Genomic DNA, 14,219 nt, shown 5'->3' with positions numbered 1-14,219 from the left:
GAAAACTATCTCAGGTGAAACAAAGACGTCATCATAACTCAGTTGATGGATCTGATGAGATTTCTGAGATTTGATCGGACAGGAAAGAGGAGGTTTATAGAGTTGATGGCTATCTTCATAATTTAGTTTATGGAGTCATGGATATGGAATCTCTACCTTGTGCTGTTCGGGCCGAGTCCAAGAGGCCTGCGAAGAACAGACAAAACACAACACAAAGAGGCAAAGCAGTCCTTTAGAAGGAATCCTCTGTTATTGCACAATCAAGACATGTTTACTGATTTAGCATATGGGATAAAAAGCAATATTACAAAGTAATGCAATTTGTTTTAATCAAATAAAATGAATAAAAGCAGATTAAAGGTTTTGCTCTTTTTTAGCATCACACACTCATTCAGTTAAACAGACTTGAATAGGCTGGTCATTTATTCTTGTTAATTAAAATGAGCTTACACATTCATATTTTATAGCTCATAAAGTAATACATATACAATTATTGTTGCTTTATGAAAAAGCATAGGGGAGGAAAAGTGAAAGTCTTGAATTTGAAGTAAAATAAAAACATTAAAACCATCCCTAAAACAAGATAAACTTAATTGAAAAGCAAAACTGTGGAGGATAAGACGGCACTTTATATTTTAAGAGAATAGATCTTTTATTAAGTGTGTTTTTATTACCCCATGGGCAATAAAATGTTTGTTTGTTTGTTTGTTTCCCCCCAAAAAAAATGTAGTGAGGTTTAAACAACTCTTACTATCTATAATTTTGCCTCTCAAGAAAATAGATTTAGTTTTAAGGGTATTACTGGAAAACAAGATAAAAAAGATTTTTGCAGAGCATTATAGTGACTTAAAAAGCGGTTCTTAAAAAAAATCAGTGCTACTAATATCAATAAAAAAAAAATAAAATGCTTTATGTAATAACTTCCTTTTCAATTTGCAGAGAACAGGACCACTTCATTTCTTGGGATACACTGAATACTTTCATTAAACACAGATAAACACTTCATGCAACACTTTCCCAATGAAAGTGGCAGAAGTTCTCTTTGGACTCACATCACTTCACGTGGAGGCTGAGCGTGCACATGCTTAGTAAAACGATGAAATGGACAGGAAATCACTTGCCATGCTAGAACACATTCAGATTTATCACCAGACAAAACACAAGAACAACAATATAACACCACACTAATGCCCCGTCACACCACCAACGACATCATCTCTTGCCTCTGTACTATTGTAAAGACACTTCCTAATGCTGTCGATCTGTTCTTGGTAGATTGAATGTCTGGCCATATCTTTAGAAAACGAATGACATATGAATATATGAATTAGACTAAGTACAATTCTGCTGTTGGAGAGTGTTGTGATCTAAACCACAGTGCGCTGTGCATTAAATCATTAACCAAATTAACGATCGATCAGTCAACTAATTAAACTCAATCATTCTTACGTCCTAGGGTGTAATTGTTTTTTTTTTTATTATGTGTGCAATGTTCTGGTGTGTTTTCGTTGTTCTCTCTCTTTCTCCTCAATGTAAGGCTTAAAGCTACACTGTGTAACTCTTTTAGTTTATTCTTGGCTAAAAACACTTAGTTCTTTCAAAAATATATGTGCTCATTAATGTATATTTACTTCGTTCAAGTAATAAAGTATTCTCGTGAGTGTATAATATGCCATTGAAAATACATACGATACGGGTAAGGGGTTATAATGTCGGTCGCCATGTTGCCCCTCCATCTTGAATGTACATTAGCCAAAGAGGGACATACCCGTTAATTCAAGCTTCGCTTTTCGCGTTTACTTTTGAGTTAACACTCATGGACGAGGTCGAACTGGAAGCCATGTTATTCTTGGACTACATTGGCCACCGTAGGAGTTAAAACGAAATCAAAATTGAGAGGAACAGAAACTAATATTCACTGGATGATCATATACATTTTTACCGCTAGATGAGGGTAAAAATCACACAGTGTAGCTTTAACGGTGACCAGCTGACACTGGTTTATCAGGGAGGAAACTCAGCGGTCATTTTGTCTCAGACATTAGCATGTGTGCTAAGATTGAAAGTGTGCTTTATATCTCCTTGTGGGTAGTTGCACAATTTATTGTAAAAGAGCTTGAAAAAAAGAGGGTGAGTAGTTTTAAGTATCTGGGGGTCCACATCAGTAAGGATCTCACCTGGACACTTACTGTAATACCACCTAGCTGGTCAAGAAGGGACAACAGCGGCTGTACTTCCTTAGGATACTGAGGAAGTTTGGCACGTCAACTAAGATCCTCCATAACTTCTTGATGAGCATGTGGTATAAAACCACTACTGTGAGGGACCGCAAACGTCTGCAGAGAATTGTGAAGACTGTGGAGAAGATCATGAAGAATCCACTGCCTTCTCTGCAGGCCATTCACCACAGAGTCCACAGGAGAGCTGCATTTAGCATTAAGGATCCTACCCACCCCCAACATGGACTGTTCACACTTCTACCCCCAGGACGGAGGTGTGGAAGTGTAAAATGCAGGGCTTCCAGGCTTAAGAACTCATTCTACCCCTCAGCTATTCGACTTTTAAATAACAGATAGCATTTGGAGATAGATTAGTCTAATCTCATAGTTGAATATTAGGACAAATTGTTGCATCAATTGCACATCTTTAATTAATGTTGCCATTTATCAAGGAGAGGCACTCAAATTGCACTTTAAAGTATTATTGCATTGCACAGTCAGTATTGCACATTTGCATATATAGATTTACTATATTTAATTATACTCCTTAAGTCTAATTCTTATTCTATAGCATTTTTATTTTGTGTCTGTGTATAGATCAATCCGATCTCACAGCGATTCGTATGCATTTTATGAGGCGTCTGAATTCTCGTACAAATTCGTATGAATTATTGTAAAATATGTGTGAAAAAAGTGTGAAATGTCATGAGATCAGACATAAAACAATAGTGGGTTTAACATCAAAATGTATTGTCTGATGTTAAAAATTAGGTTTTTATAATGTAACCTTCTCCACCTTGGTCTGTTTAAGGATAATTCATGCAATTTTGTAGTAATTATTTGAAAAAATTCAAACAGATTCATGTCTATCCTTGTATTATTCAGCTGGTTGAGATTGATATGGGATTTTGAAAGTAATTAGTAATTAAAAGTATTTAAATATTTTTTAGAGAGAGTAATTAGTACCTAATAATTAATTTTTTTTTTTTTTTTTTAAATACACAAGTTTTGAACATTTATTCATTTGTTCAAATGCATTTATACCATATACTTTCTTACATTTATTAGTAAAGTACATTTCCTTATTTATTTAAAAAAAAAAGATGCATTAATAGTGGTTAAGTAAAATAAAATGACATCGAAATACCAGCAGGTGAGTATAAATTGTATGCTCGTTAAGTTAATAATTAATTATTAATTATTTTTTAAGGTAACCTACCCAACACTGGTCCTGGCATTCATTGTGGACAGCAAAGTAAGAATTTCATCGTACTGGGAAAACTTGTTTTTCCCTCACGGTGCATATGGCAATAAACGCTTTGACTTGACTTTGACTTCACCTAAGCAGACCTGGCTAATTATTGCTAATCAATTTTCCTTGATGTGCCTAAAAGAGCTTTAAGTTGAAACGGTTTCTAATTATTAATCTTTTAGTTTATTTAGGAAGTGGACGCCATTTAGTTTGTGTCCATGTTTTTCTCCTATGTTTGGATAGAGAGGAAGTAAGAACTTTGAGGGGAACCAATTTCTAGCCTTTCAAAATGAACAACAAAGTCATAACTTTGCTTATTATTTTGGCCTTATCCCCCCCTGAAGCCTTTTTCCACTTCGGAACAACCAAATAAAATGTCCCTTTTGAGTCTTTCAAATATCAGTGAGATTTTTGTGGATTGCTGGGACAGGAGAGAGCTCCTGGTCATGTTAATTAAATAAACTTGGCCCAGTTCAGATGTAAGATTTTACATACCGTCACAACGTTATAAAGACGGTTGTGAAACGTAGACCGTGAAAAAAAAATCTATTTTTTTTCTCATCCTGCATGCGCCTAAATTCGCTGGCTTCGGCAGCATATCACACTATAAATAATGTCCTTAGTGTTTGCTTCCGTATGACAGTAGGTCAGTCCACGACCATGATCTGTTCACACTGGAATCTGATTTAAAACAACAATGTGAACAGCTATACATAAAATAAAATTAAGATCAGAGCAATAAACCGAAATTGAGCACTGAGTAAATTGAGTTAGGCTCGCAGTGTGAACGTTGACAATTTGTATTTCACACATCATTTTATTATGCCATTCATCGTATTATGACACTGACAGTCTGTACTCTAAAGTAAAAAATTCAGAATTTTGTCACATGAAGCCTACATTCTTTCACCAATGGTCACTGTCGCTTGTGTCGCCGGAAGTCGCCAGACCTCCATTGCAAATGAATGGGATCACGTCACTGGCGTTGTGAATGGAGCATTCGTGCACTTGAGCAGAACAATGTGTCTCTGTACTGTGTTTGCAACAACAACAAAAAAAGCCAAGAACTGAACAGCGCAAGTCATTTTGCTAGAGCATCATAAAAAAAAAAAAGTGAAACCCTTGCAGGGTTGTTATGATGACAGCAGGCTGAGTCTGCTAGCCTTGCAGCTTTCATTTGGCTAACTACTTCCCTGGAGACCCGCATGGGATAAACAGTTATGATCAATGCCTTTTATTCTGCAATGCCGTGTAATTGCTACTAATTAAAGTTAATATCTTAGTATAAACTAGAGCCCTAGGCTAATGGCGAATGCTTGAATGATATTTTCAAGCAGAATAAAGTACCAGAGCAAAATGAACAAGCTGCTTGTGTAAATGAAATGTTCAGATTATTGTTGACATTATTACATGATGATCATTCTGATTACATCAGGTGCACGACGCCTCAGGCCTGCTCTGATATCTCAAATGAACAATGAACAAATTGCAGGTATGCCCTGGCAGATCTAGAACTTGGCAGCTTATTCAAGCAAGAGTTTATAAACTCCTCAATAACACAAATTAAACCGGAGCTAATTCGAGAATCACATTGTGCTTCGGCGATACCATGAGGGTATTTCCAAATGCATGAGGTGTTAATTATAAAATGCAAAAGAACACTTAGAAAAGTTTTGTGCGGTGGAGTGAAGGAGTCTGGAGCACACGTGGGACAGTGGCATTAAAGGAGTAGTTCACTTTGAAAAAAGCTTTTGCTGATAATTTACTCACCTATCCATGTCATTCTTTCTTCAGTCGAAAAGAAATTAAGGTTTTTGATGAAAACATTGCAGGATTTTTCTCCATATAATACACTTTACTGGTAACCAAATGTTTCAAGGTCCAAAAGACAGTTTCAGTGCAAACTGTTCAAAGGGCTTTAAATGATTCCAGAGGATGAATAAGGGTCTTATCAAGCGAAACGATCGCTCATTTAAAAAAAAAAAAAAAAAAAAGTTTTATAAGCTTAAATGGTCGCCTTGCTCTGTTCTGTGATGCTCATGTTTGAACTCGTTTATCAAAATGAACTAATGTCATTTGGTTCATTCTACGAACGAAACGAACGAATTGACTCGGAAAAAGATTCGTTCATTTTGATGAACGAGTTCGAACAGGAGAGTCACGAACGCACATCACAGAACAGAGCAAGGCAAGCATTTGACCTTATAAAACTTAAACTTGGTTACTTTTTTTTAAATGAGCGATCGTTTCGCTTAATAAGACCCTTATTCATCGGCTGCAATCTTTTTAAAGCCCTTTGAACAGTTTGCAGTTTGCACTGAAAGTGTCTTTTGGACCTTGAACCGTTTGGTTCCCACTGAAGTCCATTTTTTGGAAAAAAATCCTGGAATGTTTTCATCAAAAACCTTAATTTCTTTTCGACTGAAGAAAGAATGACATGGACATCTTGGATGACATGGGGGTGAGTAAATGATCACCAAAAGTTTTTTTTTTTTTTTTAAGTGAACTACTCCTTTAAAGTGCCAGTGTCAAAACACTAATTTACTCATAATGCTGCACAAAACATTCAGATCAGACAGAAATGATCAGAAATCTTGTTAAAATTAAACGTAGCTGCTTTTTGGGATAATTTGAGAGAATAGTACACTACTGTTCAAAAGTTTGGAATATTAAGATTTTTTAATGTTTTTCAAATAAGTCTCTTTTGCTTGCTGAGGCTGCATTTATTTGATCAAAAATACAGTAAAAACAGTAATTTTATTAAATATTACTACAACTATTAAAGATCTAAATGTAATTTATTCCTGTGAAGCTGAATTTGTGGCATCATTACTCTTCAGTGTCACATGATCCTTCAGAAATCATTCTATGCTGATTTACTGGACAAGAAACATCTCTAAAAAATAGATAGAGATAATAGAATGGCAAAGCTGAATTCTCAGCATCATTACTCCGGGCTCCGTGTCGAGAAACATATATGATACACTTATTTTTAGTTTGTTTATGATGAATAGAGTTCAAAAGAACAGAATTTATTTAAAATTGTTTTTAACAATATACTGTAAATGTCTTTCTTTACTGACACTTCTGATCAATGTAATGCATCATTGCTAAATTTTTTTTTTTTTTTTGAAAAGTAGTGTATACAAGAAGAATGGAATTACATGAATATATCAAGTGATATTTTTGATAGTTTTCTTACCAATAGTATTGTACATTGTATTTTTTTTGTGATTACTAACAGTCTATTAACAATATATATATATATATATATATATATATATATATATATATATAGACAAGAGATAATCCTACAGCTTTAAAAAAAAAAAAAAGAAAAAATGCTTCAAGCTAAATCTTGAAACTCTGCTTCCACTCCACACTGCTCACTTCATTTATTTGGGAGGACAAGCAGAGCAACAGCTGCTGCGCAGCCAGAAACAAAACAAGTTTTCAGCTGCAGATTTTATTCTTATAGTTAGTGTTTTGTTGTTAGAAAGAAAACAACAACATCTATTCTGCTTGCTCTTTATAATCGTGACTAGGCATACCAATGATGATTTCAGAACGAGACATTTGTGCAAATTGATACTTGAAGTTACAGCATTTTCATAGAACAATGATTCTTTTTAATTCAACAGATCAAAGAGAAATGGACTTCTCTTTTTAAGTGAATAAATTAATTTTGCACTAGTTAATACATTTCTAGTTTTCAAAATCTTTAATCAGAAATGCAATAATCATCTACGTGCCACAGACACTGATAATAGCGCAAAAGTTGTATTTAACCTGGAAGATTACTTTAATATATTCCCTCTTGAATATCAACAAGGCCGATGTGAAAATCTTAGGCTTCAATGGAACTACCATGAGAGGGACAGTGTCCATATCTCGGTTGCATCAGATCAGCCACAGTTTGCCAGGAAAAGCGGTTTACCAAGCTCGGGGAATAGGTCACTTTTCTCTCGCTGTGGGGTCACTGGCACGAATGGGAAAGGCTATCAATGACGGCACTACCAGAGGGCATTAATCTGAAAGGGCATTGTGTCTGAAAACAAGAGCTGCCCTACACATGCACTCTGGAGTGTGTCTGTGGGGTTTACAAATGAAACTGCTCTTGTACGGTTTGATCTTCCCACACTCAGTGTCCGTTTTATTACTGGGCTTCATTATGTTAAAGGGACAGTTCAGCCAATAAGAAATTATTCTGATTATTTACTCATGACATTACAAAACTATTTGACTTTCATTATTCTGCTGTGGAACACTTTCTAGCGGATTGTCTAAGTGGATCTTTTCCATGGATAAGCATAAAATAAAAACCAGTAATATTGTGAAATATTATTACAATTTCAAATATTTAGAATTTACTTTTAATTTATTACTGTGGTGGTAAAGCTTTAATTTTCAGCATCATTATGCCAGTCTTCAGTGTCACACGATCCTTCAGAAATCATTCTAATATGCTGATTTGCCGCTCAAGAAACATTTCTTATTATTACCCATGTTAAAAAAATAGTTGTGCTGCTTGTTCATTTATTTCTTTAGTAAACTGTGATTACATTTTTCAGGATTCTTTGATGAAGAACATTCAAATGATATGCATTTATTTATTTAAGTTTTTAGTGTCACATTTGACATGTCTAACTTCTCAATTAAAAATACCTAATCTTTAAACGTAAAACAAAAAATAGATCAAGGCAAAATTGTGAATTAAAAAAAATAATATCGTATATTATATTAGATATATGGCATATACAATACAATAATATTACATTTAACTTTATTTTTCTTAAACAGATCGGCATTTTTTTAAGCATGCTTCTCAAATGTTATATTTTGTGTTTTAAAAGACAAAACATATATAATAAGAAAATAATTATTTGCAATGTTTCATTGTATGCAAAGCTGCAGCTTGAACAGTCTGCTTAATAGCCGTACAGCCAAATTAAAAAGTCATACAGGTTTGGCAAAACACAGGAGTAAGTACAAGAACAAAGTTTCATTTTTGGTTCCCTATCCCTTTAATATGCTCAACAGATTCCTCAAAGAAGACAGAGAAAGGGATGCACTACAGAGAGAAGACAAGAGAAAAAGTGGCTGATGTATTGGATCTTATTCAGAGGTTGAATTCTCTTGTCTTTCAACCGGATTGTGATAAGCTGTCGTCCGTGGCCAATTCTTTATCGCCCTGCGGCGCTTCTACCCTGCCATTTTTATGACCCGCTCATTTGTCTGGCACCTTGGTAAGTGGCCCAGGGACTGCAATATATGACAGTCCTCGACTCATTTTTTATTGACCCAACTATTACAATCAGAAGATAAGATATGAGCTGGGTCTTTCTGAGGGAAGAAAAACATTAATTTTAAAACGACAGGAAGCTCAAGACACGGAACTATTTCAATGCACATTCACACAAGTGTAATACTGTACATGACACACATCTATGTAAAAGAGGGCACGGAGAAGCTAGAAACATGCATCATGCGGAGCAAGAAGATCTAAAGGTGTAGTAAATATTTTCAATAAACCAATCTCACATCCGCGAGCAAAGAAATTATAGCATGACATTGAGTTATTAAGGAATTCCTCATCTGAAGCACCCAGTAAAATACTGTTTGGAGGAAAAAAAGATTATGCACCCAAAAAATTTTTTAAAAAGTCCCACTTCAAGCAATGTGATGTTCTGTATAACACTGTTGAAACAGCAAAGTGACACATTCAAAAATAATTAGCAGTGTTTAGGCAATTTGCTTTTCACAAGTGACTATTAGAAATATTAACTGTTGATTGTCTTTTTCAGACTACTTACAGTCAGAATTAAACAGGATTCACATGTAAAGTCCCTGTTAAGTCAAAATTAAAGAGCCCCCATCATGGATTTTTGAAAATGACTGTTCATGTAGTGTGGACTATAGCTCTAAGGGAATGAAAACATCCTGCAAAGATTTATATCTGAAAGTGCACCGTATATAAAGTTATTGTCTTTCAAAAGTGAGAGTCGACTCCGAGTCTATAAAATGAATTGATTTTGAAACGAGTCATTAGCTGTTTCGTCGTGACGTACAGTAGATGCAAAACGTTGGCATATTGACCGCGCCCAGTTACAGCACGCGCAGACGTAAGTGTATTCAAATACTTCAGCTGAATAGCATCATGTCGAGAAGACGGTGTGTTCTACATTGCAAAGACAGTTCAGCCACTTGTTTTCATTACCCAGGGACGAGCATGTGAAGAATCAGTGGTGAGTTCATATTTGCAACTCCCGAACCTTGTGTTCTCATCATTTTAATGACGAATCATTCAAAAACCTAAATGAATTCAAATGTGGATTCGCAAGCCGGTTGTTCCCGAAGGAGGGCTCAGTAGCCAGTGTATATTAATCAAGTTCGTCCTCCGAATCACAATCTGTAAGTATTATTAATAATGTTTGCTGTTATGTTTCCTGTGTTGTGCACACTCCGCGCAGCTTCTAAGGCAATTACCTTCTAAACGACTAAGCCAAAAGTTATTTAAACCCCATTGCCGCTAAAAAGGCGAGGCTAACAACGTTTCACAAGCTTAATTTTCCGTATTTTCGCTCTATATAAGAAGCACTGCCCCTCAAAAGCCACCGCAATGTGAGTTTCGCCGGGAAAGCTCACTCTTGACGGAGACGCGAGTAAGGGACCGTGTGGAAAGTGCTCTTTTTCTGACACATTTGTTCAAACACTACATACAATTTAACACTTGACAAGCTATAATCCTGGTTATGGGCGTTCCGTTGCCAACAATCTCTGCCTACGGTTTACCAATAACAACTGACTGGGTGATTTGACCAATCGCCGCAGATTCACGTCACTCAAAGGAGGTGTTTGGGAAAATGAATCGTCGAACTAATCATTTGGGAGTCGTTGAGCAAATCAGGTAAAAATAAATGCATATTATAAGACAAATAAAGTGTTTTTTATCCTTGCATGCACGTTAAACTATTTTTGGGAACTCCCAAAAAAAAAAAAAAAATAGGAACATTTCAAATGCTATGACAGGAGCTCTTTAAGTATGTGTTCTGAGTTTGTCACACCACAGAAAAATGTGTTAGTAGCCACCCAGCCAAATTTGTGTGTAATATATAAAGTAAGCAATTAAAATCTTGAAAAAAATGTGCATTATTCTCTACTTTCAAACGCTGGGGTCACTGGCTTCACTGAAACCACACCCACTCGAGGGACGGTGTCGGTGATATTAGGTGATACTTCTTTCGGGACGGGGAGATGAATGCCAAGGTGAGAGATAGTCGGTTCGGCCCATTTACCAGTAACAGTGGATATTATCAGTGAATCCCAGTTGTCTCACACGACAGTTTATAAATCTATCCTGTGTAAAATGATCACTACTGTAGACTGTAGTAACTAGTACTGACAGTAACTTGCGATTGAGGGGCGAACTGATGCAAATGTGCGCTGCTACTGCCTATTGTTAAGGGAGGGGCCAGCCTCAGGGGCTCCAGTGCATCATCAAGTAGGGGCGTGTCTAGGAGCTCAGGAGCTCCAGTGCGTAATTGAGCCCCGCCCAAAAAATCAGGAAAATAGCAGTGTGTGTGTGTGTGTGTGTGTGTGTGTGTGTGTGAAAAACTGTTTAACTCCACAATTCAGTACTTCACAGTTCACAGTTGTTGTAATATGTTTTAGCAATACATTTCTAACATTTGTGTTTAGAATTTTTTTTTTAGAATTGCCTTTACAGGGACTTTAACTTCAGTAATGTGACATTTCTGAGCGATATTGATGTGCAACTAGGAAAATAACAGAGTGGGATTTGATTTCACCCCAAACATTTTTGTTGTGCATTTAATACACTGTTTACGCTCAAATCCTGATAGCTATTTGGTAATTGATTAATATTTTCTTGATGGATTTACAGTCGTGCTCAGAATTAATGGCACCCCTGGTAAATATGATCGAAACTGGCTTTAAAAAAAATATATATATTTTTTACACTGATGATTTTCTCCCTTCTGGAACAACATGCTCTGCTGAATCATACACAGTAAAACCAGGAAGGTGTATTGAGAAAAAGTAAATATGATAACTTTTGATTTCATGAAAGAAAATCAAGAGATATAGAACATTTTAAATATTATTTGTTATTGTTTATATAGTACATCTTGGTTGTATACTTTTCGTGGTATTGTAAATATAAAAACACTCAAGCCAGTTGACTATTTCATTATTTATGTATATTTTCCTGATGGACAAAAAAAGCTATATACCAAAACTAACTAAATAATTTAAGCAGAGGGAATTTTCCATTTTAATGCATTTTTTAACCCTCTGAAATAACATGCACTGATAAATCACGCCTAATAAAACCAGGAATGTTTATTAAAAAAAGTAAATCATTTCTGATTTCATGTTGACAGAAAGACAAATCAACAGAGACAGCTGGTCATACTTGACGCTACCAAATTTACAGCCAAAGAAACCTGCTAATCATTTTTGTAACCATGAAAAAAATACAGTGAAGAGATGCTGGCAATCATGACAACCCAACACCCACATGAGATGAGCAAGACTGGACAAGAAGACACAGGAAATGACAAAGCGGTCCAACAAAGAGCTTATATAAAAAATGCTCCTTCAGGAACCCTGTGATGACGGTGACTCAGCAAGAACCGAATCAAGCTTATTTTTGAGGCTTCAAAGAAATAATTCATTTTGTATTTACCTCAAGGATAGAGGACAATAACTCTGTTCCAAAATCTAGTGGGCCGATTCAATGTAGTTAAATGCTGAAATAAAATACAAATATTAGATGAAAAACTAAATAAAAATGTGAAAATAGGTTGAAGTTGAAGCAATTAAATTGCCAACTAAAAATAAACTAAAACTGAAGAAAACTAAAAAAAAAAAAAAAGCGGCTTGACAACAGAACCGGAAGACAACACAATCCTAAATAAAGTCGTTGTTTTTGTTATTTTTGGAACAAAATGTACAGTATTTTCGATGCTTCAAAACAACTAACTCACTGATGTCACATGGACTACTTTGATGATATCTTTATTTCCTTTCTGGACAAGGACAGTATATCATACTGTACATGCATTTCCAAAGGAGGGACAGAAAGTTCTCGGACTAAATGTAAAATATCTTAAACTGAGTTCCGAAGATGAACGGAGGTCTTACGGGCTTGGAACGACATAAGGGCGAGTCATTAATGACATAATTTTCACTTTTGGGTGAAAATATGAAAATAAAAGCTAATTCTAAACATTAATTAAAACTATAATGTATATAAATAATAAAATAGCACTGCTCATAAGTAATTATTATGCACAGTCTACCCATCCATCCATCTATCCTTGAACACAAATATCACTTCAACAGATTTTCATATACATTAGCATGTCGAAGCTAATGGTGTAAAACTCTTACAAGCATAAAAAGATTGCACACATAAATATTGAATGAAGAAAGTGTTTTAGTAGTTCTAATTTTTAAAGGGTCATGACATGAAAAATCAAATTACCCTTTATCTTTTGAGAAGTAAGGGGTCTTTGTAAAACAACCTGTATATATTTGAAGTATATTTATAATTAACCTTTTCTCTGCAATCTTGAAATTGCAATGTGAGCTTTTTGCAATGCATTCTGGTATTGCCTTCTGTGCAAAGAAGAAATGCTGTGCTGCCTTAGAATCAGGTTAAATCAAGGCATCTTAGGCAGCAGCATAATTCATTTACCTAGTGTTTGGAATAGCGTTAGCATCGGGAGCAGGCCTATTGTATGCTGCCAAAAAAAAAAACACAAAGCAGCCTCTGTAGCCATTACACTAGGTTGTGGAACAGGCAATTTTTAGAGCTCATCCATCATCACTTTTCCTGTCTGGAATCGTTGCAATAGCATTGCAATTTCCCCACCATGCACGTCTTTTTCACACATCAACAACTGCAGATAGTATCATGACTTGAACTTCAGGAAATCGAAACACCATATGGTAACGATAAGCAAACGTCTTAAGAAAGCAGACAACATCAGAGCCATTTTCGGAAAAATTGGAATTAAGAAACAGATCTAAGTGGCTCGTTACTATACCTGACCTTCTGATCTCATACCTGATAAATCCTCTTTTGGTGCTCCTGCAGACAAAAAGAATTGTATGCATGAAACAGCCAGAGGCAGGTGCACCACGACTCCATCATTGAACTGCCTGTCTGTTCAACCACGATGAACATGCTACACTTCTAGCCCCCGAGGAGACCCCATGCCTGTGCGTTTGGTGTTACCTGCTCTCCCTCTGTGAAGACTTTGGTGCCAAAGCTCCAGGTAATGGTGGGTGTGGGGTCTCCGGTGGCCTCACATGTTAACGTGACCCGTTCGTCCATTTCCGTGGTAGTCTGGCTTTCCAAATATGTGATTTTGGGTTGCACTGAGGGGACACATTTTAAAAGGTTAGATGACTCCTAAATTACATTCAGTCTAAATGTTGAAAACCTACGACTTACTTTGTGGAACACAAAAGATTTTTTGACGAATGATAATTAAAAGTAAATGATAAAAAAAAAAATGGTTTTCATGTCCCTAGCTAATTATTCAGCATATTTCTGGACACACGGAAGTGTGAATGTGATTTGACAGCAACTTTTTTTCAATCTGTCTCAGTCTGTCTTCAGTTTCAGTCTGTCTCTAACACAAACTTTCGTTTTGACTTTAGAAGACATGAAATAAGATCATACGACTACTTCTAAAAGGTGATTTTTTTTTTTGCCA

The 14,219-nt window shown here is 35.7% G+C and overlaps 1 protein-coding gene across 9 annotated transcripts in view; it reads right to left on the bottom strand.

The window, feature by feature from the left end:
• ncam1b (neural cell adhesion molecule 1b) overlaps positions 1-14,219 on the bottom strand; it is a 103,413-nt gene that overhangs the window by 31,429 nt on the left and 57,765 nt on the right. For 5 of the 9 annotated variants that reach the window (XM_089121310.1, XM_089121308.1, XM_089121309.1 and 2 more), the window contains exons 8-10: positions 13,736-13,878; positions 13,565-13,588; positions 157-186 (exon numbers count right to left, since the gene is read on the bottom strand). In XM_089121310.1, the coding sequence (XP_088977436.1) occupies positions 157-186; positions 13,565-13,588; positions 13,736-13,878 (197 nt within the window). The remainder of the gene's footprint in view (positions 1-156; positions 187-13,564; positions 13,589-13,735; positions 13,879-14,219) is intronic. The other 4 variants (XM_089121311.1, XM_039670770.2, XM_089121312.1 and 1 more) reach the window with 2 other exon arrangements.

The sequence above is a fragment of the Pimephales promelas genome, chromosome 16, assembly GCF_988280905.1.
Source record: "Pimephales promelas chromosome 16, fPimPro1.hap1.1, whole genome shotgun sequence".
Taxonomy (NCBI): domain Eukaryota; kingdom Metazoa; phylum Chordata; class Actinopteri; order Cypriniformes; family Leuciscidae; genus Pimephales; species Pimephales promelas.
This window is presented reverse-complemented; position numbering and strand designations above follow the sequence as displayed.